General features: G+C 41.2%; 2 protein-coding genes across 6 annotated transcripts in view; one reads left to right on the forward strand and one right to left on the reverse strand.

Moving 5' to 3' along the window:
* The first annotated feature begins 2,927 nt into the window (after positions 1 to 2,927).
* Positions 2,928 to 7,075, forward strand: ggt5b (gamma-glutamyltransferase 5b). The gene is made up of 12 exons (XM_077622604.1): positions 2,928 to 3,230; positions 4,128 to 4,255; positions 4,329 to 4,424; positions 4,755 to 4,950; positions 5,028 to 5,188; positions 5,505 to 5,651; positions 5,729 to 5,859; positions 5,952 to 6,139; positions 6,206 to 6,297; positions 6,388 to 6,497; positions 6,567 to 6,677; positions 6,753 to 7,075. The coding sequence occupies exons 1-12, from the start codon at positions 3,064 to 3,066 to the stop codon at positions 6,897 to 6,899; spliced, it is 1,674 nt and encodes a 557-aa protein (XP_077478730.1). The 5' UTR covers positions 2,928 to 3,063; the 3' UTR covers positions 6,900 to 7,075.
* A 739-nt stretch (positions 7,076 to 7,814) lies between these two features.
* The window catches only part of ptpn13 (protein tyrosine phosphatase non-receptor type 13), a 34,500-nt gene continuing 15,173 nt past the window's right edge, over positions 7,815 to 27,141 (reverse strand). For 2 of the 5 annotated variants that reach the window (XM_077622666.1, XM_077622667.1), the window contains exons 8-48: positions 24,310 to 24,402; positions 24,066 to 24,165; positions 22,565 to 22,781; positions 21,782 to 21,856; positions 21,538 to 21,706; positions 21,316 to 21,451; positions 21,095 to 21,233; positions 20,766 to 20,918; positions 20,456 to 20,638; positions 20,226 to 20,388; positions 19,293 to 19,677; positions 18,912 to 18,991; positions 18,775 to 18,828; positions 18,512 to 18,601; positions 18,337 to 18,444; positions 18,123 to 18,254; positions 17,420 to 17,850; positions 17,030 to 17,161; positions 16,086 to 16,179; positions 15,922 to 16,007; positions 15,683 to 15,857; positions 14,861 to 15,075; positions 14,690 to 14,788; positions 14,112 to 14,578; positions 13,571 to 13,703; positions 13,230 to 13,385; positions 12,865 to 13,036; positions 12,582 to 12,792; positions 12,404 to 12,486; positions 11,998 to 12,059; positions 11,766 to 11,921; positions 11,527 to 11,689; positions 11,048 to 11,235; positions 10,919 to 10,974; positions 10,754 to 10,839; positions 10,393 to 10,541; positions 10,235 to 10,325; positions 9,737 to 10,074; positions 9,454 to 9,669; positions 8,438 to 8,500; positions 7,815 to 8,371 (exon numbers count right to left, since the gene is read on the reverse strand). In XM_077622666.1, the coding sequence (XP_077478792.1) occupies positions 8,294 to 8,371; positions 8,438 to 8,500; positions 9,454 to 9,669; positions 9,737 to 10,074; positions 10,235 to 10,325; positions 10,393 to 10,541; positions 10,754 to 10,839; positions 10,919 to 10,974; positions 11,048 to 11,235; positions 11,527 to 11,689; positions 11,766 to 11,921; positions 11,998 to 12,059; positions 12,404 to 12,486; positions 12,582 to 12,792; positions 12,865 to 13,036; positions 13,230 to 13,385; positions 13,571 to 13,703; positions 14,112 to 14,578; positions 14,690 to 14,788; positions 14,861 to 15,075; positions 15,683 to 15,857; positions 15,922 to 16,007; positions 16,086 to 16,179; positions 17,030 to 17,161; positions 17,420 to 17,850; positions 18,123 to 18,254; positions 18,337 to 18,444; positions 18,512 to 18,601; positions 18,775 to 18,828; positions 18,912 to 18,991; positions 19,293 to 19,677; positions 20,226 to 20,388; positions 20,456 to 20,638; positions 20,766 to 20,918; positions 21,095 to 21,233; positions 21,316 to 21,451; positions 21,538 to 21,706; positions 21,782 to 21,856; positions 22,565 to 22,781; positions 24,066 to 24,165; positions 24,310 to 24,402 (6,377 nt within the window). In that variant the 3' untranslated portion in view covers positions 7,815 to 8,293. The remainder of the gene's footprint in view (positions 8,372 to 8,437; positions 8,501 to 9,453; positions 9,670 to 9,736; positions 10,075 to 10,234; positions 10,326 to 10,392; positions 10,542 to 10,753; positions 10,840 to 10,918; positions 10,975 to 11,047; positions 11,236 to 11,526; positions 11,690 to 11,765; positions 11,922 to 11,997; positions 12,060 to 12,403; positions 12,487 to 12,581; positions 12,793 to 12,864; positions 13,037 to 13,229; positions 13,386 to 13,570; positions 13,704 to 14,111; positions 14,579 to 14,689; positions 14,789 to 14,860; positions 15,076 to 15,682; positions 15,858 to 15,921; positions 16,008 to 16,085; positions 16,180 to 17,029; positions 17,162 to 17,419; positions 17,851 to 18,122; positions 18,255 to 18,336; positions 18,445 to 18,511; positions 18,602 to 18,774; positions 18,829 to 18,911; positions 18,992 to 19,292; positions 19,678 to 20,225; positions 20,389 to 20,455; positions 20,639 to 20,765; positions 20,919 to 21,094; positions 21,234 to 21,315; positions 21,452 to 21,537; positions 21,707 to 21,781; positions 21,857 to 22,564; positions 22,782 to 24,065; positions 24,166 to 24,309; positions 24,403 to 27,141) is intronic. The other 3 variants (XM_077622669.1, XM_077622668.1, XM_077622670.1) reach the window with 3 other exon arrangements.

Genomic DNA, 27,141 nt, shown 5'->3' on the forward strand with positions numbered 1-27,141 from the left:
GAGGCCTCGCAGCAGATGTCCACCAAGACAAGAATTTTTTTTTTAAAGTGTGGGTGTAGATTCATGTACGCGGCCAATTATAACTTGAGCTTGATAGTGTAAAACTGTGAAAAAAGCACACTTTGCTCAGAGTTCCCTGGAGCACGTGTGTGTGTGTGTGTGTGTGTGTGTGTGTGTGTGTGTGTGTGTGTGTGTTCTGACATCTGTGCCTCCTGCGCTGCAGGGAATGCACGACTATCTCCCCTGCATCAACTTTCATATTAGCCTACATTAGCTCATCTGCTCCTTTGCCATTCTTATCGCACTTAACCCCCTCGCAGCCATTCATCTCACTATGCCATCCATCTTAGCTTCATCCTAACAATTTTGATTTTAACAAAAAACAAATACAATTATAGTGTGAGGCATTTAACAAAAAATACATTTTCTTTTGGAGATACCTTCGGATGAACCTTCACTTTTTTCCCCAACAACGACTTAGCCAAAGTATTGTGTTTCTTGACTATGCCATTCGGGTCCTGGTCACGCTCACTAAAATATTAATAAGCAAATATTAAATATTTAACCCCACTACAGCTGGAAGACAAGGTGACCACTGTCGTCCGGCAGAATGAAACTGAATGGAAAGCTCGGATGAAGCGCATCCAATTATGGAGTAATTGATAACGAAGCCTATTGTTGAGTGCACCGTTATTAGAAACAAAAGGCCTTCTATGGTGTGTCCCATCAAGAATGCGCTTGAGTGACAGATGCCAAAACCTGTCAAAGGTGCAGGCAGCGCTCATAGAAATGGAGTGAATAGAGAGGCACGGGTGGGTGGGCATGACGCAGGCTAGGAAATATTAATGTGCACTATTAATAGGCACGGAGCAGGCAGGGGTGGTGAATAAGCTCCTGTGATGCCCTCTCAAAAAGGTGGAACGTTTGAAGGAGAGCAAGAAAAATGATATCAATGATTCTTTCAAGAATGAATTTCTTGTGGTTGCAAGAATTAAAACGTTAATTAATTAGATAGAGTAGTTATATCAAAATAGTATATCTTGAACATCTTTGGAATTATATTTAATACTATTAAGAATAAATGTAAATGCTATTACAAGTGATAAGATAATCAGTGGTATTGACATTACATTTTGCTCAATGTCTCCCTCTTCGGGCAAGCGGTGGAATATTCAAGTTGAAGGTTGCAGAAATATGGAAAAAAAGGGGAAAACAACTGAAAAATAAAGAAATATTTTTGATAACTAGACCCTCTGTAGATGGCATTTGAAAAAGGGCAGAAACTACCAGAGAAAAAAAATATAAAAATGAAAATAATTGTTCTTATTAAATTAAAAACGACACGAACTAATTGACATGGCGATAAGAAACCAGACGTATACAAACACAACATAAAACATCACTTGTAATAAAATGACGATAATAATTCCACAGCTAGCACGTCTTTTCTGATTATTTTCTCCATACCCGCATAAAGTCCACTAAAATGGCAAATCATAAACACACCATTTAAAAACGTCATTAGATGTTTTTTAGACTATAATACTAACAAGAATGTGCACAACATCTATCACCATTACAACTGCATGCAAAATAATCTTCTTTGCTTATATCTTGTAGCAAATGCATAACTTTGTGGTACTTTTGTTGCATTTTGCAAGTGTTTTCTTGAAAATGAAATAAAAAAATCACTGGGAAAAACTGCTGAAAATGTTTTCCAACTTTCGGAGCAACATTGCAACTGTTTAAGTGAGTTTGTTGACACCCGTGTTACCTTTTAAGGATACAGCAATGTGGGCCCCATACGTGGATGGCCATAAGAAGGCTTGAGTCACTTGTGAAGTTTATACAAGCCCATCTGGAGAAAGAGGACATCAGCGAGGGGGAGATAAGGGGGATCTTTGAGGGAGCGTCATCAAATCATAGCTGATTCCAACTGGCCTACAATACCATAGGTCATTATTAAATTAAAGGCAGAGAGGTTGCACTAGGATGGTTTATTAGGACCAAGGAGTAAAACAAGATTTAGTATTACGAGATTAAAGACTTAATACTTCAAGTATTAAGTCGGTCGTTGTAATAGCAGAATAAAGTTGCAGTATTATGAGGGGAAAAAAGTTGGAATATGGTAACAATAATGTCATACTTTGTATTTTGAGATGATTTAAAGATTACCACTTTAATATTGTCATTTTCCCATTTTGGGGGGGTAATATTACAACTTTCATCATGTAGTATTTTCTAACTTTTTGCCTTTTTTTCTCGTATTAACTTTAATCTCAAAATATTGCAACATTTTTTTCCGCTGGGTAATATAATGACTTTAATCGTGTAATTTTACCGCATTCATAAAATATTATGACTTTTTTCCCTCTTAATGTTGTGCCATTTCCCCTAATGTATTACAACATATGACTTTAATCTCTTAGTCCTATTTTTTTCTTTCCTTAATACGCCACCCACACTTATTCAGGTGAAAAGGTTTAACGAGGGGCAGCCCGGCGGCTGAGTGGGAGACATGGGTTCAAATCCAGGTCGGTCCACCTGTGTGGAGTTTGCATGTTCTCCCCGGGCCTGCGTGGGTTTTCTCCGGGTACTCCGGTTTCCTCTCACATTCCAAATACATGCATGGTAGGCTGATTGGACATTTAAATTGGCCCTAGGTAGGAGTGTGAGCGTGAATGGTTGTTTGTCACCTTGTGCCCTGCGATTGGCTGCCCACCAATTCAGGGTGTCCCCCGCCTCTGGCCCGAAGTGAGTTGGGATAAGCTCCAGCACCCCCAGCGACCCTAGTGAGGATAAAGCGGTTCAGAAAATGAGATGAGGTTTAACAAGCACACTTAAGCCCCAAGATGGTAATACCCAAGGGGGGGGTTAGTATTCATGTGCATCTATGGTAAAACAATTGAGTCATTTGTGGACTGTCCCTAAGTGTCGGAGCCAGGCAGTGCTTGCGGGGCGCGTTCCCGTGGGATACTGAAAGTGAATTCAGCCATGCCGGCCGCACAATGATGCTGGCTTTCTACTTGCTGGGCGCGTGACCCCGAGTGGCCCCTGACTCAGATGGACAAGTCCAAGTGGTGCTGCTGCCTGACGTGTGCGTCGTTGTGCACGCTGGTTCTACTGTGCTTGTGCCTGGGCACTCTGCTGTCTCCGTCGTGTTCCAGCGCCGATGAATTTCGGCGAGCCGCCGTTGCCGCCGACTCGCAACTTTGCTCGCAGGTCGGCAGGTGAGTCCGTCCGTCCCAACCTATCAGATGCCGCTTTTCTCAGGTTATTTCATCGCTGGGGATGTGGATTCATTTGCATTTGTTGATGAATCGGCAATTGAAATTGAGCACGGTGATAAGCAGTTTAAGAGATTGAAGAAGATCTACTTGGATGACATAGACGCAGTCATGGGCTATAAGTCTTCTTACTACATATGGAGTCAATATTGTGCTCATTAATGTTGTAATTTTGCTTAGTGTTTGGACGCTTTGAATGCTGCTTGTGTTTTGCGGTGGATAAAAAAAAGTATACATGCAAATGCCTGTTTTTTTTTGTGATTCCTCCAAAAAAATGCTCATTTGATACCATCCTTCCCAGTTCAAATGGATTGGACATATAGCGCCCTCAATGGAAGCCAATGAGTTAACGTGTAGACTTGAAAGGTGCTATGAAATGAAACAAGTGATAAAATAATAGAAGTCCATATTTAGGAGAGAAATACACTAAAAAGTTTAAAAAAAAGGCTAAATAATGACAGAAATGTCTAGATAATCTTTCTCATCATCTGCCCACAAAAAATCCAATTATATTTAACGTCTCATCTAGCGTCAGCTGCACATTTTTGCAGTTTTCTGGCATGCTATCCATCAATCATCAGTGATGTTAGAACCAGAATTACTGAAAAAAGGTAGGCGTTCCCTCATGCATTTTATAGGATGCAATAACTATGAATTTGTAATAAAATATTTAAGATATTGAACCATTTGAGTGTCAAATGTATTTTCTACATGAAAAAACGACTTTGGCATATTTCACTTTTTGACAGGTACCATTTTTTAGGATGTTTAAGCTTTGGTAAGACATTACTCAATGCACAGAAATCTTCCTCACATACCTAAAATACGTTCTTGTCCCAGGAGGACGCTGCAACGGGGCGGCACGGCAGTCGACGGCGCCATCGCGGCGCTCTTGTGCACGGCCGTGGTCTTCCCTCAGAGCATGGGGCTCGGCGGGGGCTCTGTCGTAACTGTTAGAAATAAAACAGGTTTGTTTTTCGAGAGTTGAATGTTTTCCACAAAGCCCGTTTTCAACGTGGTTGTTGTTTTTCTCACCACCAGGCAAGGTGACAGTCTACAACTTCAGAGAGACCGTCCCTCGGAAATTTAAAAGCAACTTGTTAGACGATTGTGCAGATTCATTTAAAAATTCGCCAGGTAATTACATCATTTACGTCAGTGAGTCGTTCCAGAATTGGGGGAGTTGACGTCCAAACCTTCAGATTTTTAATCATCTAAATGATTTTTTTAATGCAGCTTTTGAGAAAATGTACTTGTACTGACCAATTATCTATGTAAAAGAGAAAAAAATGGTTGTAATTATTTTTTTAAAACACCAAACAAGTCTGTTATACTCCCTAAAATGCCATTTTCATCTAAAAAAATTGAAACTTATTTTGAAGATTTTTTAAGCCAATTCTGCTATGACTCAAATATGCATAAGAAAGAAAGAATTACCATTTTTGTGAGCCTATCTCGTTCTCCTAGGCAGTCAGTGGATCGGCGTTCCCGGGGAGCTGAGGGGCTACGAAGCCCTCCACAAGCAATACGGCAGGCTGCCGTGGTCCAAGCTCTTTGAGGAGCCTATAAGGCTTGCCAAGGAGGGCATCCCAGTTCCTCCTCATCTGGGGAAGATTCTTTCCATAGCCTCTGTGAAAAGAAGAATACAAAATTCTTCACTTTGGTACAAAATCCATCCGATTTCATAACAGTGTATAGCGAACTTACCAATTTCTGCTCTTTTTTTCCAATCCCCAACAGTGAAATCTTTTGCAAGGGCAACAATGGTGTTTTGGAGACAGGAGACATCATGAAATTTCCTCAACTTGCTGAAAGTATGCAAATCATTGCGGAGAACGGCGCCGATGCCTTTTACGTGGGCCAAGTGGCTTCGGATTTAATACATGACATCCAAGCTGCAGGTATCCACGTACAGATGCTACTATCTGGTCTGTCAAGATTATTTGAGTGGGCGGGGCCATACCTGTCAACCTCTGCCGATAACTGCCCTTATAAATGATTATGATTCCCCTTAAAAACCCCCAAAAAACCTGACAAACACCGTACGAGTCGTACGGTGTTTGTCAGGTTTTTTGGGGGGTTGTAAGGGGAATCATAATCATTTATAAGGGCAGTTATCGGCAGAGGTTGACAGGTATGGGGCGGGGCCAAGTTCAACGTTGAGGGTAAGCGTGCTACTACCCGCTAAACCTGAATACTTTAATATCGCTCTTCTAGGTGGGACGTTGGAAATGGAGGATCTGAGATCCTACCAGGTGAGGGTGATGGACCCGTGGACAGTTCCTCTAGGGGAAACGGTGATGCACATTCCTCCACCACCTAGTGGTGGCGCCCTGCTTGCCTTTATCCTCAAAATCATGCAAGGTTGTTGTCTTTTTCCCATCATTCAATTCCATTTCTATGAAAAATGAACTGTCCAAATACTGTTCATGGTTTTCCAGGTTTCTCCTTGACACCACAGTCAATAGAGAAGGAGCAAAAAACCCAGTTTTACCATCATTACATCGAGGCAGCCAAATTTGCTAAAGGCCAGCGAAGAAACATTCGTGATCCTTTCTTCAACAGTAAGACGGTTAGGATTTGGCAACTGTCACTTAAATATGAGGTCAGGTCAAAGGTTACAAGGTCAGTGTCAGAAAGATGCTTTTTAAAATCAACATTTAGCGAGCAGACCACCTGTTGGATGCGGAGTTCATCGATCGCATCAGAGCGATGATTTCCCCCAACGGCACCCACCCGGCCGCCTACTACTCCGACTTGACGGCGGCGCCCGACCACACGGGAACGTCGCAAGTTTCCGTGCTGGATGAAGACGGGCTGGCCGTCTCGGCCACCAGCACCATCAACCATTTGTGAGGAGAGCCTTTGAGCAAATGTTCTCAATTGAAAGGTTGTCATCTTGGCGTCTCTTGGCGTAGATTCGGAGGAGGCGTCTACTCCCCGCGGACTGGGATCATTCTTAATAACGAGCTGGCGGACTTCTGTGGGAGAGCAGACATATTGACACATGGTATACTTTTTACTTAGGCGACAATAGTTGTAATTTGTGGATGAAAAAGTCGAACAAAAACCTGTGGAGTCTTGCAAATATGTTCTGTAGGTGAGCAGCCCCCCTCCTCGATGACGCCAGCTATCCTGGTGTCCAAGACCGGAGGACTTTTTGTGATCGGTGGCGCAGGAGGAAGCATGATTACAACCTCGGTCGCTCTGGTAGTCAGCCAAACTACGATTTGTCCACTTTTCCGAGGCTACATTTGTTTACATCCCTTCTCTCCGCAGTCTATAATTAATCATTTGTGGCTGGGCATGAGTCTGAAGGAGGCCATCGATGCCCCCATCGTGTTTGTCGACTCCAAGAATAAAGTGAATTTCCCGCCCAACTTTGATCAGGTGACCAATCGAAACATAATGGTTAAAAAATGATTAGAGCGAATAGGGAAAATATTATTTCATTTCTGCCTTCAGTCTGTCATCGACGGCCTCAAAGCTCTCGGACACCAGGTCGGACAAATGGAATATTTTTTTAATGTCGTGAACGCTGTGGAGAAAAAGGACAGCTGCATCGTGGCTGTATCAGACAAGAGGAAGAAAGGGATGGCGGACGGGTACTGATAAGGAACGGACAATATTCTCACTTTACTTTTCAAAAATCTGCAAAGGACAACTTTTAAAGTTTTTTTTTATGCTATATTAAGTCAGTGAACAGCTCTCGTTTAGCACTGGACTGAAATCTAACACATTGTAGAAATGGCTGCAATGTAGTATATCAATAAAGAATATGTAATTGTTTGAGGAAATCACCTGTCTTTGACAACTGCAGACATCCAATTCATTTAAAGTGGCAGTACTCGCAATGAATATTTCAGTGGCATTGACGGCTATTTTTGCTTAAAGTGTTGCTATATAAAAAAAATACATATTTATACCACATTATAAATGATATTCTAATAAATACATCAGTAAAAAACATCCTATTTTTTTTAACATGTTTTTTTCCTATTTTCTTGAGAGCTTTGATTAATTAAGCTATCTTGGTTTTGATTTGATTTTTATTAATTTAGACATAAATAATACAGTATAGTATGACGGCTATTTTTGCTGAAAGTGTTGCTATATTTTAAAAGAAATAATCAAACACATTTATACCATCTTATAAATGATATTCTAATAAATACATCAGTAATAAACATCCTATTTTTTTAAAATGTTTTTCTCCTATTTTCTTGAGAGCTATAATTAATTGAGCTATCTTGGTTTTGATTTGATTTTAATTAGTCTACACATAAATAATACAGTATAGTATAGTATAGAATTTCACTATATATTTAACTGTATATATATTTAATTATACATACACATGTAAATACATCTATGCATGCAACATGCATTTTGTCAAAAATAATCATAAAATAAATAGTCGACCTGACAAAAGCAAATTGAGCAATTTGTTGTTGACTGTTGTTTTTAAATTTTTGGCTTCTTGTCTAATTATATCATTAATATAAAAAAAGGAGACAAACTCCTAAATCGGTCTGAATAATTAAAATGTATCCAGTTTAATTTTCAAGAGATGAATATGTACACATTTATCATTTACCTTCAGGCAGCGAGCGAAGCAAATACTGACATAGTATTCTGTCGAGGCAAGTTACAGCATCGAAGAAAAACAAATACGATTCAAAAATAGTCTTAAGTATGTTCCACGTACAATATATCATCATCATTGGTCCATTTGTGTAATCCTTTGATCTGGAAAATAAAACACTAGTGTTCTCTTATAGGCCGATATAAGAAATACAATCAGCAGTTCTCATCATCGCGCAAGGGTACGTACGGGTAGCAGCCAAAAGGAAGAGAACTTGGAAAAAAAAAAGCAAATATACAATAAAAATATAAATTTCTTTAAAAAGAACATACACTCACGGTGCGTGCGGGGGGTGGGGTGATATTTACGATATTTTTAAACCAGGTTTTCAGATTTGGCATTTTCTGCTGGTGTCTACTGACTATCCTGAGATGTTTTTCTCGTCTTGAAGGCATTCCAGCACGTAATGGATAACCCGGTAGCAGAAGATATACTGGTCCTGGAAGGCATAAGACAAAACTTGTCTAGACTTGTACTTTTTAAGTCATTGGTCTCTTAGTATTACCTCAGTCTGGACCATTCCCTTTCGCTGAAGTCTCATGTTTCGTACCACGTCTGAAATGTCAAACTGAGCAGAAATAAAAAACATCAGCATGCGGCCTTGTTAACACCTTTTATATTTATGTGAAAAAAAAAATCCTGGGTTTTTGCATGCCGACGTCGAATGTAAACGACGTGACAAAATCCATTCGCTTATGGCAGCATGAAAATGAAGTGTTGAACCATACTAAACCAACTAAAATATGTATTTAAGACATGTACCAATTACTATGAGTCCGATTCACACATTTATCCATCCATAAATCTGTCTGCAATATAACTATGGAATATTTTGTGGCTTATTCTCGACATTAAATCCATTGAAACCGGGAAGACTAGCATTGACTAATGCACATGTGTCAAAGTGGCGGCCCAGGGGCCAAATATGGCCCGCCGCATCATCTTGTGTGGCCAAGGAAAGCAAATCATGAGTGCCGACTTTCTGTTTTAGGATCAAATTAATATGAACAGTATAGATGTATATTAAATTTGGATAGTTTTTAGTTGAAAAATCATTTTGTAAAATCGAAAAACATATAAAATGAAGCTAAAATAAACAATGTTTTAGATCTATAAAAAATGAATATTCAGGGATTTTAATCCAGTTCTTTTAATCCATTTATAAAAAAACAAACAAAAAACAAATATTAAATCTAAAATGGTCCGGCCCACGTGAAATCAAGTTGACGTTAAAGCGGCCCGCGAACCAACCCGAGTCTGACACCCTTGGACTAATGTTTGACTGCCATTTGACGGCGATAGACGTCCAATCAATTTTGACTGGGCGGGCTGGCTACGATCAAATGATTCAGCGACCGCCTTAAAAATGAATGTAATTATTCTAAGACCTTCTCTTTCGATTTAAATAACCCAACTTCACTATTTTAAATCAGTATATCCTTACAAGTTTGAAAAATGGGAATCCTCCAGTCAAATTGGATTGGACAATTTAAGCTATTACAATTAGCAGAGTCTACTTACATCGGCGTCTTTGCTGATGAGGCCGAGAACCACGTCGATGCAAATGAGCGTTCCGGAGCGGCCGATGCCGGCGCTGCAGTGAGTGATGATGGGGCCCGAACGGTGGGCGTGCCTCATGTAGGAGATAAAGGTGAGCAGCTGCTCGGGCTGCGACGGCGTCCCGTGGTCGGGCCAGCCCGTGTAGTTCAGGTGCGTCACCAGCTGAGTCTCGTCCGTCTAAACGACAAGAGGTCGTCAGGCCAGGTCACGTCTTTCCGCGCTTACCATTGGACGAGCTCCTTACGGTCACGTCTTTGACCTCCATGAGTCGGATGACAAAATGGTCCAGGTATTGATCTTTGAGCAGCTTGATCTGCAGGCGCTCGTCCACCATCTCGGTGGTGCCGGGCGAGTCGGGCCAGTAGCGCTGGCACTTGACCTTTCCGCCTTCGATCTCCTGGGTCATCATGGCTACCACGTTGGACTTTTGCTCCAACACCATCTGCCAGAAATCACCCATGGTGGTGGGCAAGGGTCCCTGGCAGGCGATGTAAGTGAAGTCCTCGTCCTTGACAGGCATCTTGATGTGGTTGGCGTTGATGTAGCCACCGTTTGTGCCCAGCACCACCCGTGTCGTGTCGACTGCAAGAAGACATGTACGGGGAATATGTTAACTGTTAACGCCGTGCCTGCCATTGATGGTGAGAAATGAACCAGATCTGCTTTAAAAAATGAGCTGTTTTTAAATGAAGTAGCACATGCTACTGCCTCGACGCTTAAGGCAAAAAAGCTGCAAACTCACAGGGGACAATGTTCTTGTAGCGGTTCTTCCTCTTGTTCTCCTTCGTCTGGCCCACCAAACAGTCGTCCAGAGGTTGAAGATTTTGAAGATTCTATGAGGAAATTGTCAGGATGAGAGCAAGTGTAAATGCGCAACTGAAAATAATGAATGGGTTTAACCTCAAACTCCTGCTGCGGGACTTTCTGGTCCAAGAGTCCCTTCATCATGCGCACAATGCCATTGAGCTTTACATCCGTGTACTGGCCATCAGGGATCACTTCTACTAGCGGTAAGGAGGTCAGCTCGTCCTCGGTGATGATGGGTCCAGCTGTGAAAAAAACCCACCATCAAATTATACTATATTATAAATTGGATTATACTGTTTTTCATGAATTAATAAATATCCTCAAAATTGTCACAAAACACCTCCCCTATTTTGTGATTTTAAATTAACGTAGCATATTTTGGTTTTATTTGGTAACATACAAATGGTCATATGAATTCATATGTATTGACGTTTTTTTTAAAGAAAAAAAATACCATTTCTGTTTTCATTGGGCATCTCATCGCTTCCCCACGTGATGACATCATCTTCTTCTGGCTGGCCGGCGCTCATTTGAAGATAACTGTCCAATGAACAACATCAAACAGCATATTTACAAAAAAGCACTTTCTTTTGTAAATTCAACAAGAAATAAGTTTTACTTTTCATTGCTGGGGGCGTCCACATTCTCCTCTATCCATTCAACTTTACGGGAACTCTAAAGAATGAAAGAATCTCAGTTAAAATGTTTTAGTTGTAATATATATAAGTGTGAGGGCTTTGTATCGTACCTCGGGTGAGTCGTCAGGTAACGAGGAGCCATCGTAGTCCGTGTCCTCGGAGAGTTCCGCGCTGTGCTCCCTTTCGGGGTGGTGGGAACCTTCATCATAGTCGGGTGGCGGTAAGGGTGGGCAGCCAGATTTTGCCAGGTTATGGGGGCTACACAATTTAGTCTTCACACCGCTATCCTCACTGAGATCTGAGAACAACAATGGCGATTACAAACAATTGTTTCTAATAAGGCGTCAGAAATAATCTCAACATTTTAGAGCGAGTGATTATTTTTGGGCATTAAAAAAATCCAGATACAATAATAATAACAAAAAAAATCCAGATACAATAATAATTTTTAAACAAATCCAGATACAATAATAATAATTAAAAAAAATGCTACATAACTGAGGGCTATACTTATTATTTATGAATAAATAAAATATAGTAATGAAATGTTAATAAATACAGATTTATTTTAGGGATGCTTATGTAGTACCTGCAATTCCATTGCACTTATCATTTATGGGCAGGTAATCCAGGTAGGTGTTGGGGTTCTGATCAGGTGGCCTGGAAACCATGAGGCGTACCAAACCTTTGGCTTTGCGGATGGTGGTTACAGCTTTGGTGTGCGAGACGCCCGTCATCGTCTCCTCGTTCACCTGCACGAGAAAGACAAACAGCTCTAAGAAAATACTTTTCAAAGCGGTGCAATGTGAACATTTAAAAATGGCTCACTTTCAGCAGCCTGTCGCCCACTTGCAGTTGGCCCGAAGCCTCGGCCACTCCGCCCGCCGTGATGGATTTGACGAAGATCCCTCGCTCACCGCCAATAACAGAGAAACCGAGCCCACCCGATTGCGGTTTCTCCAGCTCCATTTTCATCACCTCCTCCTGTATTTTATTTAATTAGTAAACAAAAGTCTGTATTGTTCACCACGTAAAACAAATACATTGGGATTGAGTTTACCTCTAAAGAAGACAGGGCTGTGAAAAACTCAGTCTCCATTGGATCATCTGCTGTGAGGAACCCTGAAATAATAAACAATGCTTGTAAATAAGTAGTGTTTATAAAGTGTATATTATAAGTGCTTCCTTTGATGTTGATTAGATAAAGAAGAGTTGCCGCAATGATGCTTCATTTTGGCGCCCTTTGTTGGTAATAAGACACGTCTCAGCTACCTTTTCTCCCAACTCAGTTTTTTTATATGATTATTTTTACACTAGATTTAAAAACTAACAGTAATGGGTATTTAAACAACTACCTTGGTTAGGTGCCAAAGCTACGCATAAACAATTAACAAAAAGGAATAGTCCAGTTTTCTACTGTATTGGATTTCATTACAATGGGATTGCATAATTACTGGCAGATGTACCATTAATGTTAGATGATACGTTGGAGCCCATGTTGGTGTTGAGGGAAGACACGCTTTTCCCGGGGAAAACAGGTTCACCGTCCCTTTAAGAAAGAGACAAAATTAGAATAGATGATTTTGTTCTCAAACTTTTTGGCTGCGGTTAACAAAGAATTCGCTAACGAATGTATCATACTACCTGGTGGCTTTGAGAGACAGGTTGCCGCGAGAAAGCTCCAGCAGTCTAGCACTTTCGCCGAGGGTGAGGTCCTGGGTGGGCACGCCGTTAATGTAATGGATGAGGTCCAGTGGTCTTAGGCTGCCTTCTTCAAAGACCGCCGATCCGGCGAGGACATCTTTCACAAACACGAGACCATACGCGCTGTCCCGACCGCCATCCAACACTAAACCTGCAGGAAAAAAGTTGCAATCACCTTTTCACTAAAGACAATTCTGCTTGATGTGAACACTGTGGATTTTACCCAGTGGTTTGTTGGTGTCGCCAAAGCAGATGTCTGGAAGCAGGTGGGCATCAATGTAAGGTTTTGGTCCATCCAAGACCCTGCCCACCACCAATTTCACCAGCCGAGGTTCTGCACGCACCAAGTCAACCACCTCAGTGTGGCCCATGTTGCTCACATCCGTTTGGTTCACCTGAAAGTAAAAATCACACATACTTATAATACTTACACACTGGGTTGCTCAAGAAAAAAAAGCGCTTTCTTCACATTTTAAGTGGTGTTAAATAAACAACATATTCTCTTTACGTTTAGATATACATTTGAAGTGTGAAAAAGCTTGAGGCTTGTTTTTCTACCCGTTAAAAAAGCTGGCATGCGTGTTGTACCTTAATCATTCTGTCACCCGGTCTGAGGCGTCCATCGCTTTTGGCTGGATCCTGAACAATGTCATGGATGTAACAACCATGATCACTGCCTTTGGTCAGCGTGAAACCCAGGCTGCCCTTTTCTGACTTTATGAGAGAGACTTTCAGCTCCACTTCCTGTTACCACAAACAAGGATCCAATAGAAAAGGCTTAAGACAGAGTGGAAAAATGACCATAGGAATGAATGCCCATTGTTCGCCAAGGACAATCATGAAGTAAAGCTCTTCTTCGCAAAGTTTTATTTAACAGCAGCTAACAAAATAAACAAAATAGAATCACGTACATTTGGTTTGAGCCTTACCGGGACAAGTTCATCCATCTCCGGTCCATTTGTAGGCATAGAGAGATTTAAAGGCATGGGCAGAGGGGGAGGAAGGGGGTCTGGACTTGGTGCTGACTGGGAGGATTCCAGGCGGAGTGAAGATTCTTGATTCCTGGGAGGCAGGGGTATATTAAATGGCGCACAAACGGGAAGGTACGATCCACTACGCACTCTTCATGCCGTGACGGGGTGCATCAACGTTTTGTAGACTAAAACTACTTACTGCTCAAGTTAAAACTACTTAATGCTGAATAAAGTCTGACTTGGAATTTTAATGAAGTTAAGTATCTACAATTATGCCCCCATGAAAATACCCATACAAATCTTGCCAAAAGAGCCGAGTTGCCAGTTAAATATAGTATATAGTATATTAAACGGCAGGGGTATATTAAATGGCGCACAAAGGGGAGGCTCAAAAAAGCAAAAATCATTTAATATACCCAGGTATATTAAACGGCAAAATACGGTAAGTCTCAAGTCCTATCTTAGCAATATCCATAGTGAAGACGAAGGAGTTTACCTCTTGCTTTGTTCCAGTCTTGTCATGGCCACGTGTGGCGAGTAGAAGCCAGAGTTGACGCTTTCCTCCAACTGACCGCTGTTGTTGTGGGATCCGAGTCCCAGGCTCCCACTGGGGGTCTGGTAGACGCTGCGCTCCCACGTCTGCCCGCTGTTCTCCAAGGCGCTCGGGCTAAACGCCTCCTCCACCTCCTCGTCACCGTCCGTGCTGTCGCTGTAGCTGTTGCGTCTGCCGGAGCTTTTGACTTGCAGTCTGTCCAGCAGGTTTTCTACGCTGCTGGAGTTCTTAAGAATCGACGCCTCCTGCGGGTCTTCGAAGCTGCCGTTGGATTTGAGCCGCAGTCTCTCCAAGGCTTCTTCCACGCTACTCTGACTCTTCTTGTCATCCGGTTCAGGACAAGATTTGGTTCTTAGCAGATCAGGCTTGGGTGGTGGAAGAAGGTCTTTGAGAGGAGATGGATTGGGTGTCTGAGAAGAAAAACAAATGCAGAATGTACTTTAAATGGTGCATGGGTCAAAGACAGAAAAATTCCACTCAAAAAAAATTGGTGACAAGGAACAATTGTTGGGGATTCTCACCAAAATTGAGGATTCCATCTCTGGAAGAACGCCCCTTTCTAGTCTACAGAGACGTAACATTACTTCTTGTCCCGTCCCTCGCAAGGCTGAGATGACCTCCTAAATGCAAAAATGACAACAATTAATTTTTGCTGGTGTTCCAGAAGAATCAAAGCGGCATATTTAACATACGTGCTGCGAAAGTCCTTTGAGGGGGGTTTGATTAACGCGCATGATGACGTCGCCCACGTTGATGCGACCGCTCTCGGCAGCCGGCTGACCGGGGAACAGCTTTTTTACACGTACCATACTGGAAAGCGGAGCATCCTCTGCCAGGTACTCCTCCCGACTGAAGCTGAAGCCCAGTCCCGAGGCGTTCTTCACCAGGCGCACGTCAAATACGTTGTCTAGTATAAAAAAAAAGTATGGAAAATTGTTACTCTTAGCTTGAATCTCTCATACCTCTGTTTGTCCTATTTTATATCGGAATGACACTTAATTGTTTATTTAATTCTTTCAGTGGCACTGAAGATGACAAATGTCCAATGGTGTGTCTTTTTTTCTGTGAATTTAAATGAGTTCATCACTAGTAGATGTCCAATTCATTTGTACTGGAAGGGTTGGCAATAATTAAATAAATATTGTATGCAATGACAGCTTATGTTTTAAAATGACATAATACAGAGTATAAATAAAACAAAATAGTCCAGTTTTGACAGCTTAGAATTTAAACAGAAAAAAGGGAAAAATATACAGTATTTAATAATAAAGAGGATAAAAGAAAAAGAACATTGAAAACAAAGCTGCTGAAACATTGCATGTATTCAACAAGAGTTTTATCATAGCACTGGTCATTCTAATTATTATTTTTTTATATGGAAGATATTTTTAAAGTGTGTTTTCAAATCCAAACAAACTAACCATTGTGCCAGATTGGCCTTTTCCAACACAAATTCCACTCAACCTCTAATTTCTCTTCTTTCTGTTCTATTTGTGTCCATTTTGCTACCTTACCCGGCGTCAAAAAGCTGTACTCCAGTTTTTCTTTGAGCTTCCTTGATGTCAGTTTATTCTTGCTCAATTCCCTCAAGCTGTTATTACTGGAGTGGAGCGGTGTGCACTGAGGGGTGATGGGTACATGAACCTTTTCTGTGGGTGGGTAACCCCTCTCCAACAACAAATTCACCGTCTGATAAGAAAGAATGACATTTTAATCCAACTGAAATAAAAATGCAGCAGACGTGGTCACTCACTTGTCCCGTGTCTCTAAGAACGTCAACCGCTTGCTGATGAGAGGCACCCTCGAGAGATTTTCCGTTGACCGCAACTACGCGGTCCCCTGAGAAAAGTGAGAAAATAACTTAACATGCTACCAGGCTCAATGTTATTTATTTATGATTTTAAAAAATTAACATACCTCTATGTATCCTTCCATCAAGCTCTGCAGCTCCTTGCGGAAGAATGGCCTTCACGTAAATTCCGCCATGCTGAATGGTTGTGTTGACCCCTCCCTGTGAAATGACATCATAGTTAACGTCAAGCCTAAAAGAGACGTTGGTAATATTTTTGTTTGGGGATGATGGGCGTATGGAATTATTTTTTTATATAGGAACTTCTATTATCATTACTAGCGTATCTGGGGCATGCTAAATTAATGAATTTAAGAGACCTTTTTTTTAAAATTACATAATAAATGAATGTGGAATATTTTCTCAAAAAGGGCATATTTAGGTTGACGCAAGATTTTTGCAGCATTTGGAGAACAAAAAACTTAGGCCAAATCGGTCCAATGTGCAACAATATAAACTACAGCTACCCTGTTGTCCAATAAATTATGATTTTTTATTTAATTTTATTTATTTTTTAAAGTGTGACAGAATGAGAAGTCCTGAAAAAAACATGGATCCCTACGGTGTATATTTGGAAAATCTAAAAATATAATTTGTGGTTGAATGTTTTCTCCGTTGTCATTACGTTGTTCTATAGTACAAAAAGTTTAAAAAAAAATTAAAATGTGAATAATTTCTAATATGCTACCATTTTGTGACTTGTTTAGTACTTTTTAATGTATTGACACGCTAACTGTGTTACATACAAAAATGAGCCCAGGCCAATAATATGGACATATACAAATAACAGTAAATCTCTGGTAACAATGCAACAACAAATATGTTAGTTCAAAACTGATTTTTTTTTTAAAGTAGCATGCAAAGTGACAGTCCAAAGTGTTTTCAAATTAGACCAGATACACCGACAGGGAAGCAAGGCAAACCCGGTAAATGAACAGCACCAATTTGAGTTAGTGTTGAGGGATGGAGGGTGGGAGGGGAAAGGGAGATTTAAGAAAGAGATGGTCAAAACCTTGCCGAACAGTACCGTGACACTTATGCCCAGGCTGCTGTCCTTTTTGGACAGCTCAATGTCAAATAACTCTCCAGGCCGGAGGCTACTGACGCCTGAGGCATTACCATTTAATTGTTCCCTGTGGTAGTCCTGCGAACACAAGAAGAAGAAGAGGGCATGACGGTGAATGCGCGCAAGCTGGGACATGCAGAAGGAAAGGTTGAGCTGGTGTTGGGGTAGGAAAAAGCTTACATGCAATTTGGAACCAAACCGCCTCGCATTGAAAGTCAATGAGAGGCACAGGTTATAATTAGTGAAGGCAGGCAATGAAAGGAGTGAATATGCGGATTTTTTTCCGTCAATTCCACACACATTTAATGATAATCACATATTATGACAAATTAGTACCTTAGTGACCTTTTGTTTCTCTTGAGTTTTAGACTGACTTTCCTCATCCATGTCAGAATCCCCACTGAAATACTCGGAAAGCTTTGGAGCTTCTAAGAGTTTTGTCTTCCGGGTTTTGGGGGGCAACGCCGGCGGAGGAGGTTCCAGGGAGGAATCTTTGGACTCTGGCGCGGTATTTGCCCTTTCGAGGCAGTTTTGGACTTGGCTCGATACTGGCAGCATGAATGTTGGAATGGTGCTCGTCATGTCTTGTGCGGGTTGAGAATTCAACTGGGTGGGCAAGGTGGGTGAAGGCTGGCGACAGGAAGTCGGAGCGCTAAATCTCACTGTTGATGTGTGATCCGTTGAAGGAACTTCCATTTTTTGTTGAGTGGACTTTAATGCCGCTAACAAAGACTCGGTCTTTTCTGGAGAAGATTCAGGTGAAGAATCTGGATAAGTCATGAAAATATCATAACAAGGAAAAAAATAAAAAACAGATTTCTGCCAAAGCAGACAAATTCAAAGCACTGTCATAGTTATGACATTTAGACCCTTTCTTTTCTCGCCATATAATATGGATAGAAATTGAATAGGCTAATCCATTATAAAGTTATCATGAAATTTCTTTTGCGACCGCCAGATTTAATCACCTATGCAAGAATTCCTTGAAGTACTCTTTGAGGTGCTACTTGTTTCAACCCGTCTTATAAACAAATGTTACCTTTACAGAGACTCTCTTTAGGCTGTGACACCACTAGCATGACATCATCCAGAGCATTCTGAAGTACTTCGATGGCAGTGGCATGGGAAAGTCCTTCCAGGTTCAGGTCATTGACAGCAATCAGGCGATCACCTGCAATGACGCACATGAATAAAAGTATGACAAAACATGTACCTGCACTGCAGAACGAAGAGAGAACGTAAACTGGGTATACCAGGTTTCAGATAACCATTAACATCAGCAGGACCCCCGGGCATGACAGAACTGATGATGGTCCCCATATCAGTGGGACCAGAGTTCTCCTCAGCTACCACCTGGAAACCTGCACACACACACACACTGGTGTCAAGCAAAGAATGTAAAGAAAAAAAAGAAAAAAATGTCTTTACCGAGGCCATATTTATCATCTTTCTTCAGATTTACAAATGTGATTTGTCTCTCAGGAGATGGCAAAGCGTTCACTCTTTTCTTGAGGGAATCTATTAAAGAAAAAAATAGGTGATTGTTTATACTTGAATTTACAGTATATGCATGCACCAAACAATGCCGACATTGTATTGAAAGTATTGATCATTTGGAGAATAGGATTAAAAGAAATATTGATGAAATATGAACTACTCATACATCACATTTGTATCCTGACTAAACATACCGTTAGCAGATGTTGGAGTGGAGGGTAGTCCTGAAGAATTGTGCATACTAACCCCTAAAAAAAGATTATTTTTTTTTAAATTACAAAAAAATTGAGTCTTTGAACAAAAACTTTATATCATATTTTGTTAAATTTACCCATCACATAAGCCTGGCCTGCATCTTCGATAGAAGAAGAGTCCGATTCTCTTTTGGACTCCAAATGACTCCAAGCTGGACTGTTGTGAGAAAAATAGAAACGGTTAACGGTCTCACTTCTACGCCACTAGGGGTCACTGTACGCAATAGAGACGTGTGGGACTGTGGAGTCATCATTCATCAATTGGTTCATCATTCATCAATTGGTTATGTCATACATAAATCCAGTGAAGTAGCACTGGCTTTGATAAGAAACAAAGCACAGAGCATTCATGAAAACAAGCTGTTGTTCTCAGTAGTTGTTTTTTTTCAGTTATCCACACTTTTACTGAAAATCTCGTAATAGACTTATCACGTTCTTCCTCCTAAGCACAAACTCACGTGTTGGTCTGTTGAGAGAGCGAATCCATGTCTGAACTGGCGAGCTGACCGTGTAGAATCCGCATCAGTGCTGCGCTACGAGCTTCCGTCGCACCCTGCACGGGGGCTTCCAGTGTCTGCCCAAGATTGTGCAGGGAGCGGCTGATAGCCCGAGGTTTAGCAGCCCCCTTTGTCGGTTGGAGTCCGGGAAAGTTAAGGTGGTCCTGAATCAAAATGGAACTAGACGATGCCTTGTTGAGGGCCACCTCGGAATTAGAGATTCTCTTCAAGTGCTCTGGGTTGGAGTGTGTGGACAGAGCGGGGGCCAGGCTGCCTGAACTCAATGTTCTGCTCACTGCGGGTGGACGTTCAGTGGGGCACTGCAATCCAGTTAAGGGGCTGTTTGCTAGGGAAAAAAAGTAAACGATTGGTCGCCGGTCTTTTGGTCGCCCGGAAGGTTATTGATAATTACCATTTAAATTGTTGCTCAAATTCCCTAAATACAAACTGCGAATTACTATTTAGTCATACTTAATGCCCTATTAATTATTAGGCTAAAGAAAAGCGCCAAATTTCCCATACTTTTATTGTTTTTTGTTGGAGAACTAGTTATGACCCTGACTGACGTACCTAGAGGGACAATGCATGTACATACAAACTCATACACTCACACATCCGCTCAGTGAAACTGCCCAGGGCCATTGTTGGCTTTTATTGATGTGTAGACCGTCTTATTTTACCTTGTTTTGTCGCCGGTCTTTTGGTCGCCCGTTGTTTGGGTCCGGGCGACCAAAAGACCGGCGACCAAACGACTGCACACGCATTATAACCGAGAGATTGGTTGTCACATCCAAGCTTTTCTCAAATTTAACCACACGGGAAAAAAGACACTAATGAATCAAAAAGTCATAGTGATAGATTACCCTGCCCCCCCAAAAAAGAAATAATTCCTACCAATGTCCTTGAGTTCCTGCTGGCTTTGTTGGGCTCTCATCTGCAGGTGAAATTTGTAATGGTCAGAGCAGAGCTGGAGCAGATACTGACACGTGTTGCTGCTGTCCGTCTGGAACACGTGCTTGATTCCGTCAGATGCGTTTTGAAGGCATATCTTCTTTTTCTGTCGAATGAGTGAAATTGGGTTTAAAGCAGCGGGAATTTACATGAAAAAGGAAATGTCGTCTCACTGTGAAGGAAATCTTTTTGGTCTCCCTCCAGGGGAATATAAGCACTGGGGTTCGGTTTCCATTTAGGACTTCAAAAATAAGGACTCCCTTGGTGTATACACCCAGCATGATTCCCGTCTGCGACCTCTTCTCTGGAAGAACGCGGTGGAAATGAACTCCGTACTCGGTCAGCCTCTGGCTCATCTTTAGGAAAAAAAGCAAAAAAACTTTGCATTAACGTGACAACATTATGGATTTATTTCATTGTGTTTAGAAAAAAACTTAAAAGGTCAAAAGCTTCCATTGTATTGGCATATTTCCTCTGACAGACCTTGAGAAATTCAAACTCTGCATCCGACTCAGGTGCTCCAAAGTAGTTGCTGTGAAGTTTTGGCAGCTCTTCCTTGATTGTCGTCTGGTCTATCTTGTCCAAAACTGACACAGGCAGATAGTGTTCCACTCGAAAATATGTCTTTCCGTGGATCTGTAGCACAGAGAGGCACATTTGTTATTTTGTGCCTGACAAGTTAAAAGGAGCATGATATAACCCCCACGGGCAGATATTGGACAAGAAAATAAGGCTGTTTTGGCCTCATTTCTGCTCCTGTAATAATTTTCACCACATTTTTAGGTATTAACTGGATCAAGAAAGTGAATTACCTCAGGTTGATAGTCACCGTATTCCGCCTGAAGCCCCAGCGAGGCCAACAGAAGGGCATTTTCCATGTCGCAGCGTAGCCTCTCCTCCAAAATGTCTTTCCTCAGCTGTAGATAGTACTGATGTCTAGTCATCGCGTGTCTGTTATCCAAAGAGAATGAAATTATTCAAATATACAGTTTTCTCCTGCAAAGAAACCTCAATTCATTAAAAAAACCCTCACTGAATTAGGTTGATGTCATCGACAAAAAACTTGATGCGCAGGAAAAGGTTAAAAGGCACGTCAGGTTTCTTCTTCCAAGTCTCAGGCGCAACTTTGGACAGCTTGACATCAGGATTAACAAAGAAATACTCGTTATCTGTGTTGAAGGAGGGAGATGATATCAAAGTGAGTACAATTCATGCAATTTTATCCCAACAACGCACACAGAAGCGAGTGTCGTACCTGTCATGTAGGCCAGGCCAAAGAGATGGCGTTCTACCAGGCCCACGTGGGCGATCACCATATCCAAAGCGTCTTTACACGAGGCCTTGATATCACAGGTCAGATCCAACTTCTGGCCGTTCAGCAGCACGACACCCACCTTCCTCTGTACTTCCTCACACTTCCGCTTCTAAAATCAGAAATAATAATGATATCCCCGAAGAACAAAAGTGTCAGTTTTAACAACATAACGATGCATTCCCACCATTATGGAAGAGGAAACGTTGAGTGCAACACTGGGCTCACTGGCCATCTTCACAAATTCTGGCCCACGAAACAGCTGTGAGGTTAAAACAAAACATTAAAAATACAGTATTATGATTGGATACGTAGTCTTCAAACAACTTGACATAAGCCAAGTGAGTACGTTCCGTCCCATATTTTTGGCATTGGCTACAATTTCAACGGGCTTTCTGCCTAGGATTTAGCTCTGACATAACCGCCAAAAAAGGGAAAATTGCCAGCCTGACCTTCCATTCCCTGTGCCATTTATAAAGAAACGTTGGAGAAGAAACAGGACAAATCCAAGACCAAGCAAGTATGCCAATTTACTCTAAAACTGTCCTTCCAGGCTCTTGAACAAAAAAATGTCTGAGTGTTAAGACCTACCGTATGCATGCATGTACATCTATGTGTATGTATATATATATATGTCTGTACACGTGTGTATATGTATATGTGTGTGTGTATATATATATATATATATATTTCAGCGACACGCTTATTTATTTATATATTAATTCATGTATTTATTTATTAACTTAGGTACTTATTACCTATCTATTTAGGTCTAAAATGCCTTTCCTATTTCTGCATCCTCACCCTCTTGCTACTGTGACAACGAAATTTCCCAAATACGGGATGAATAAAGTTATCCAATCCAATCCAATCCAATCCGATCCAACTCATTCACTCCCACCGAGATTTGGGTTTTCTTGATCACATTTTTTTTTCAGATTTTAGCCGTCATTAAATAGGAAATAAGGACCTTAGCTCTACGCAGTGGCATTGAAGACGTGTACAGAGGGTCCCGGAGTTCCAACAAGGACGTGTGAGGAGCAGCCAAGGCATCATCCAAGGAGTACAAATTGGCCCGGGACAACCTGTTGGCCAGGTGAGCCTGCAGACGCTGCACTTCCTCCTCTTGCTTCTGTAGGAGAAGCTCGGTTCCTTCCAGACCTTCATCCGTTGTTCCTTCATATAGCCTGCATGGAAGGTAATAAAAAGGATAATGAGAATAAGAAGGGAATGCACGTTTGTCAGTCATTTGTAGCTGATGTATTGATGAATTTGAATTGAATTCAATTTGCATTTAATTTTTCTGATGTGAACACCTTTACATGTCACTTAACTAGCAACTACAGTAAAACTGCATTTTTAAAATTGATTTAAGTTGGTATAAAAATGAAAACAATTATTAGAATTTAAAAAAAAAAAATGATTGTGACTGGATGCCTTGGAAGAAAAAGATCATTAAAAATTCAAGTTCAAATAATAATAACAATGACATGTAAATGAATGTATTTTATTTTTTTAATCAATGATAAAATTGTGAATCCTAAGAGGGTGGTGCAAACCAATTAACAAAAACAAAACAAGCAACAAAAAAAAAACCTGTCAAACTTTTACGACGCCTGTGAAAGAATTGTTGTGCTCTGTGACAAAATGTTAACATTGTTTCCCCGGAAGCAACAGACAGATCTGCTCTCTAATACCCATAGATTAGCGAGATAGAGGTTTCTCAATGCGGAAGCCCCAGTACATCCGATGACCTCACTGTCCAAGCATGGGGGCTGACCCCGCTTTGCAACACCCGCTGTGTTTTCTACTCTTATCTGCCACTTATCAGCCCCACAGAGCTCTCGTAGCTCAGGTATTAAAAAAAAAAATCTTACGCAAGACAGCTTAACTTGCAACATCGGTGACGTTCTATATAGTAGTTGGAATTTGATAGTCATTCTCAAGGAAAATATGCCTCTCAAGTCAAATTGAAATAGACATCACCATCATTTGATGTGAACTGATAAACTTCTTTATATACTTGTATGTTAAAGACGTAAAAGTAGTGGGGGTTTGCATACCACATTGTATTTTGGGTGGTCGTGGGGGTGCTGGAGTCTATCAGGGGACTCCCTAAATTGTTTTCCAGCCAATCACAGGGCACAAGGACACAAACCACAATTCACCCATACCTGTGGGCAATTTTAGTGTTCAACAATGTATGTAAGCATGTTTTTGGGATTAGGGAGGAAACTGGAGTACTCGGGAAAAAAACCCACGCAAGGCACGGGGGAACATGCAAACTTTACATGGGAAATTCGGACCCCAAAGGGGGTTGAAACTTGATCTCAGAACTGTGAGGCGGACGTGCTAAACACCGTGGCGTCTGACTTTAAAACAATCTTTTGATATCTTTTTTAAAGAATTGTTCATGTTCCAAGTATAAGTACTGTGTGTATTGTGGCAAGTCATTTGTTAGCTGATCTCACCTGTGCCTCTGGGCGTTATGGCTGGTGAGGGACAGGGAATCGTGCTCCGAAGCGAGTCCTAGCTGAGAGCCAAATCGTTTCGCGTCAGACGTTTTCTTCCCTGTGGATGACACGGCAGAAAAACTATGGGCACCCGCATCGCATTATGCGGCTGACCGACATCAACATCTGATGAAATAATAGGCACACTAATGCGAGCTGAGAACAAGAATGGCCTCGGATATTAACAATATGGACATTTTACCTTGCCTGTAGTCAGGGTCAGAGGACGTAACTGAGGGGCTTTCACTGGAGGAACTGTAATCACTGTGGTGCCTGTGGTGGGTGAGATTCGGTTCTAGGAAGAGAGGGAAAGGGACCAGAGTTAAGTGGAATCCTGTAAAAGACGAGTTGAGCTTTTTGGGATCTTTTTGGTGTTCAACAGGGGACGTTTTGTGTTTTGATAATATTCCTCATTCACAATGGTTGAGGTTTGTTCATCAGTGTGATGGTAAACAGTCAAAAATGGATTAGATGTTCAAGAATACATGCTTGTCATGTGTTGTCATGGCCCGCTGGCTGAACATGTAGTACATGATGAAGTGAAACGAATTCTACTCTGATGACTTAGTCAAAACTTGAAAGTCCTGCTCCTCAGTATCACTCCGGGCTCACATAACTTAAATGCATGGTATTCCGATGTCATTGCTCAAGATTAGTATTTTTTTTTACTCCTGACATTTCCAAATGATGTTACAGTTTCATTATTCACATACTCCTCACTATCATCCCTAATAACATTAACCCAAGCATCACAAATACTTCCAATACGACTACTATAAGTGTTACTACTGGCACGGCTACGTTCTACTTTTTTTTTTACCACTTAGTACTACTACAAGTAATACTTTCAACACATAAACCTACACTAATATTACCAACACTACTGATTTTACTTGCCACCGCTCTCACTGCAACTTAATGTATTCCTAGCACCAACACTTGCTTCTATATTGCATAATAGCCAAGCCAGATGGTATGACTAAAAGTGGAGACAATAATTAGTTGTACTTAATTCACATCCCAACAAAAGAAAATTGCAGACCACAAATTTTGCTAATTAAGTCACAGTAATGCACTGCAATAAGTGCTCTACTAAACCCTATCACATGTATTCAGTTATAAATATTCTCCGTATTTGTTGGCCAGCTGTGAGAAAACCAGAAAATACACACATTGAAGCCCCGTAATGTTTACGAAGGGCTTGGTTGCAAAATGCTTAGGGATTTCTCCCAAAAATATATTGAAGCCATTATAAGAAAATCTAAAGTCCAGCAGTGATTGGACTTGTCAATTATTCAGTAACTTGAGATGAACGGTATTTCCCAAACACTGGGTAAGTAGTTGCATTTTTCATTTCCAGAGAAGTTTAACATTCAAGGCCAATTGCAATCAACAGACAAACACACATATGACCTTCACATTTAACCACATCACACACTCATTTTGATCTAGAAATGGAGTTAGACTCAAACGCTAATGCCAATGTTCAACTACAACCAGCTTTTTTTGTAGATCGGACACATGCAGACGTACTAAAAACTAGTGGTCTAGTTCAGGGGTGGGCAAACCGGTCCTCGAGGGCCACTGTAGGTGCAAGTTTTTGTTCGAAATGATCCAACACAGACAGTTTAATCAACAAGTTTTCAACTGAAACAAGAATCATCTGACGTCAATCCATTGTTTGCAGATACCAGATTGGTGGGAAGATTTCCTCTAATGGGTTTTTGTGCAATAGTTTGCCCACCCCTGATCCAGTTGGATTCTTTGCAGCAGTAATTGGGTAAATTCAACGACCATTGCACATTAGCCAAATGGAAAACAAAGTACCAGTAAAGCATGATGCCCAAATCCAATCTATAACCATGATTGCAGATTGGTAAAATGTATACATGTTCAACTTTAGGTTGGGTACTGTAAAGGTAAACATAGCTAATAGCATCATGGCAAAAATCTTACGACGCATCTGTTTCGAAGCACGAATACAGAAACCCTTTAATCTTTCATTGGAGTCAGCATGCCAAAGTGCCAACAATTAGGACAATTTGAGTGGTTGTACCTTCACTCATATTGTTTTGTTAATTGGACCAACCGCTGGTCTAAGACACATGACTTGCTGCCAAGAGCCGGAAAAATCCAATAACGTTTGGAATTCCCTCATCCGCAACACATGACTGCAATTATAGGCTCCAGATTTACTTTCAATAGGATCTACTGATTGAAACACCTTGTGGTGACGAGTGCGTAATACGGTGGTGGGGGGTAAGATGAAAGCAACCAGATATAAACATGCCCGTGCACACACACACAGTTTAGTCCAGTGAGACTGAGACACACACACACACATTCACAGAGAGACTCCATGCACTGTGCATGTGGGCGAAACCTGAGAGCACTGACCACTGCTGCGCCATCAATTTCCTGCAGGAAACAAGAGAAAGCAGTGAGAGGAGGAGAACGAAGGAAGAAGAAAAAGAAGAAGCCAAAGAACACATCTCCTGCGAAAGCCCCATTCACACCACGCTCAAGATGGAAAATGACATATTTGAGCTAGGCCAATCCACGTTTATCACATTAGTGTCATTTGGCCGGCCAGAAGACAAAACCGTTTCCTCAAAGTGGGAGTTTTCTTCAGCTTGTCACTGGGATATTTTTGCACGCTTAACACTGATGTAGTCGCATCGATAAAGTTCCCTATAGATTTAGTTTGATCAGGTTTGCAAGATATTCGGTTTTGAGAATTCTCAGAATGTCTTTTCCAAAGGAAGATATGGTTTAAAATTGCTACACTATCATGCTTATGCATTTTACAGGGATGTGGTTGCCTTGTCAAGCACCCTTGAAAGCTAATTCTTGTAAAATCAGCCTTCATAAGATTTACCCATTTTGGCCGCATCGTCTTTATGCTGTAATGTAAGGTTAGCATTGTTCAAATGCAATACTTTTCAGGACTGAAGGGTGGCATGCAAATAATTTCGGAACAATGGTTGGCAATGCGTACTTGAAACCAAGGCCACAATTATCAGGCAAACCACAA

Source organism: Stigmatopora argus, chromosome 16, assembly GCF_051989625.1.
Source record: "Stigmatopora argus isolate UIUO_Sarg chromosome 16, RoL_Sarg_1.0, whole genome shotgun sequence".
In the NCBI taxonomy this organism is placed as follows: domain Eukaryota; kingdom Metazoa; phylum Chordata; class Actinopteri; order Syngnathiformes; family Syngnathidae; genus Stigmatopora; species Stigmatopora argus.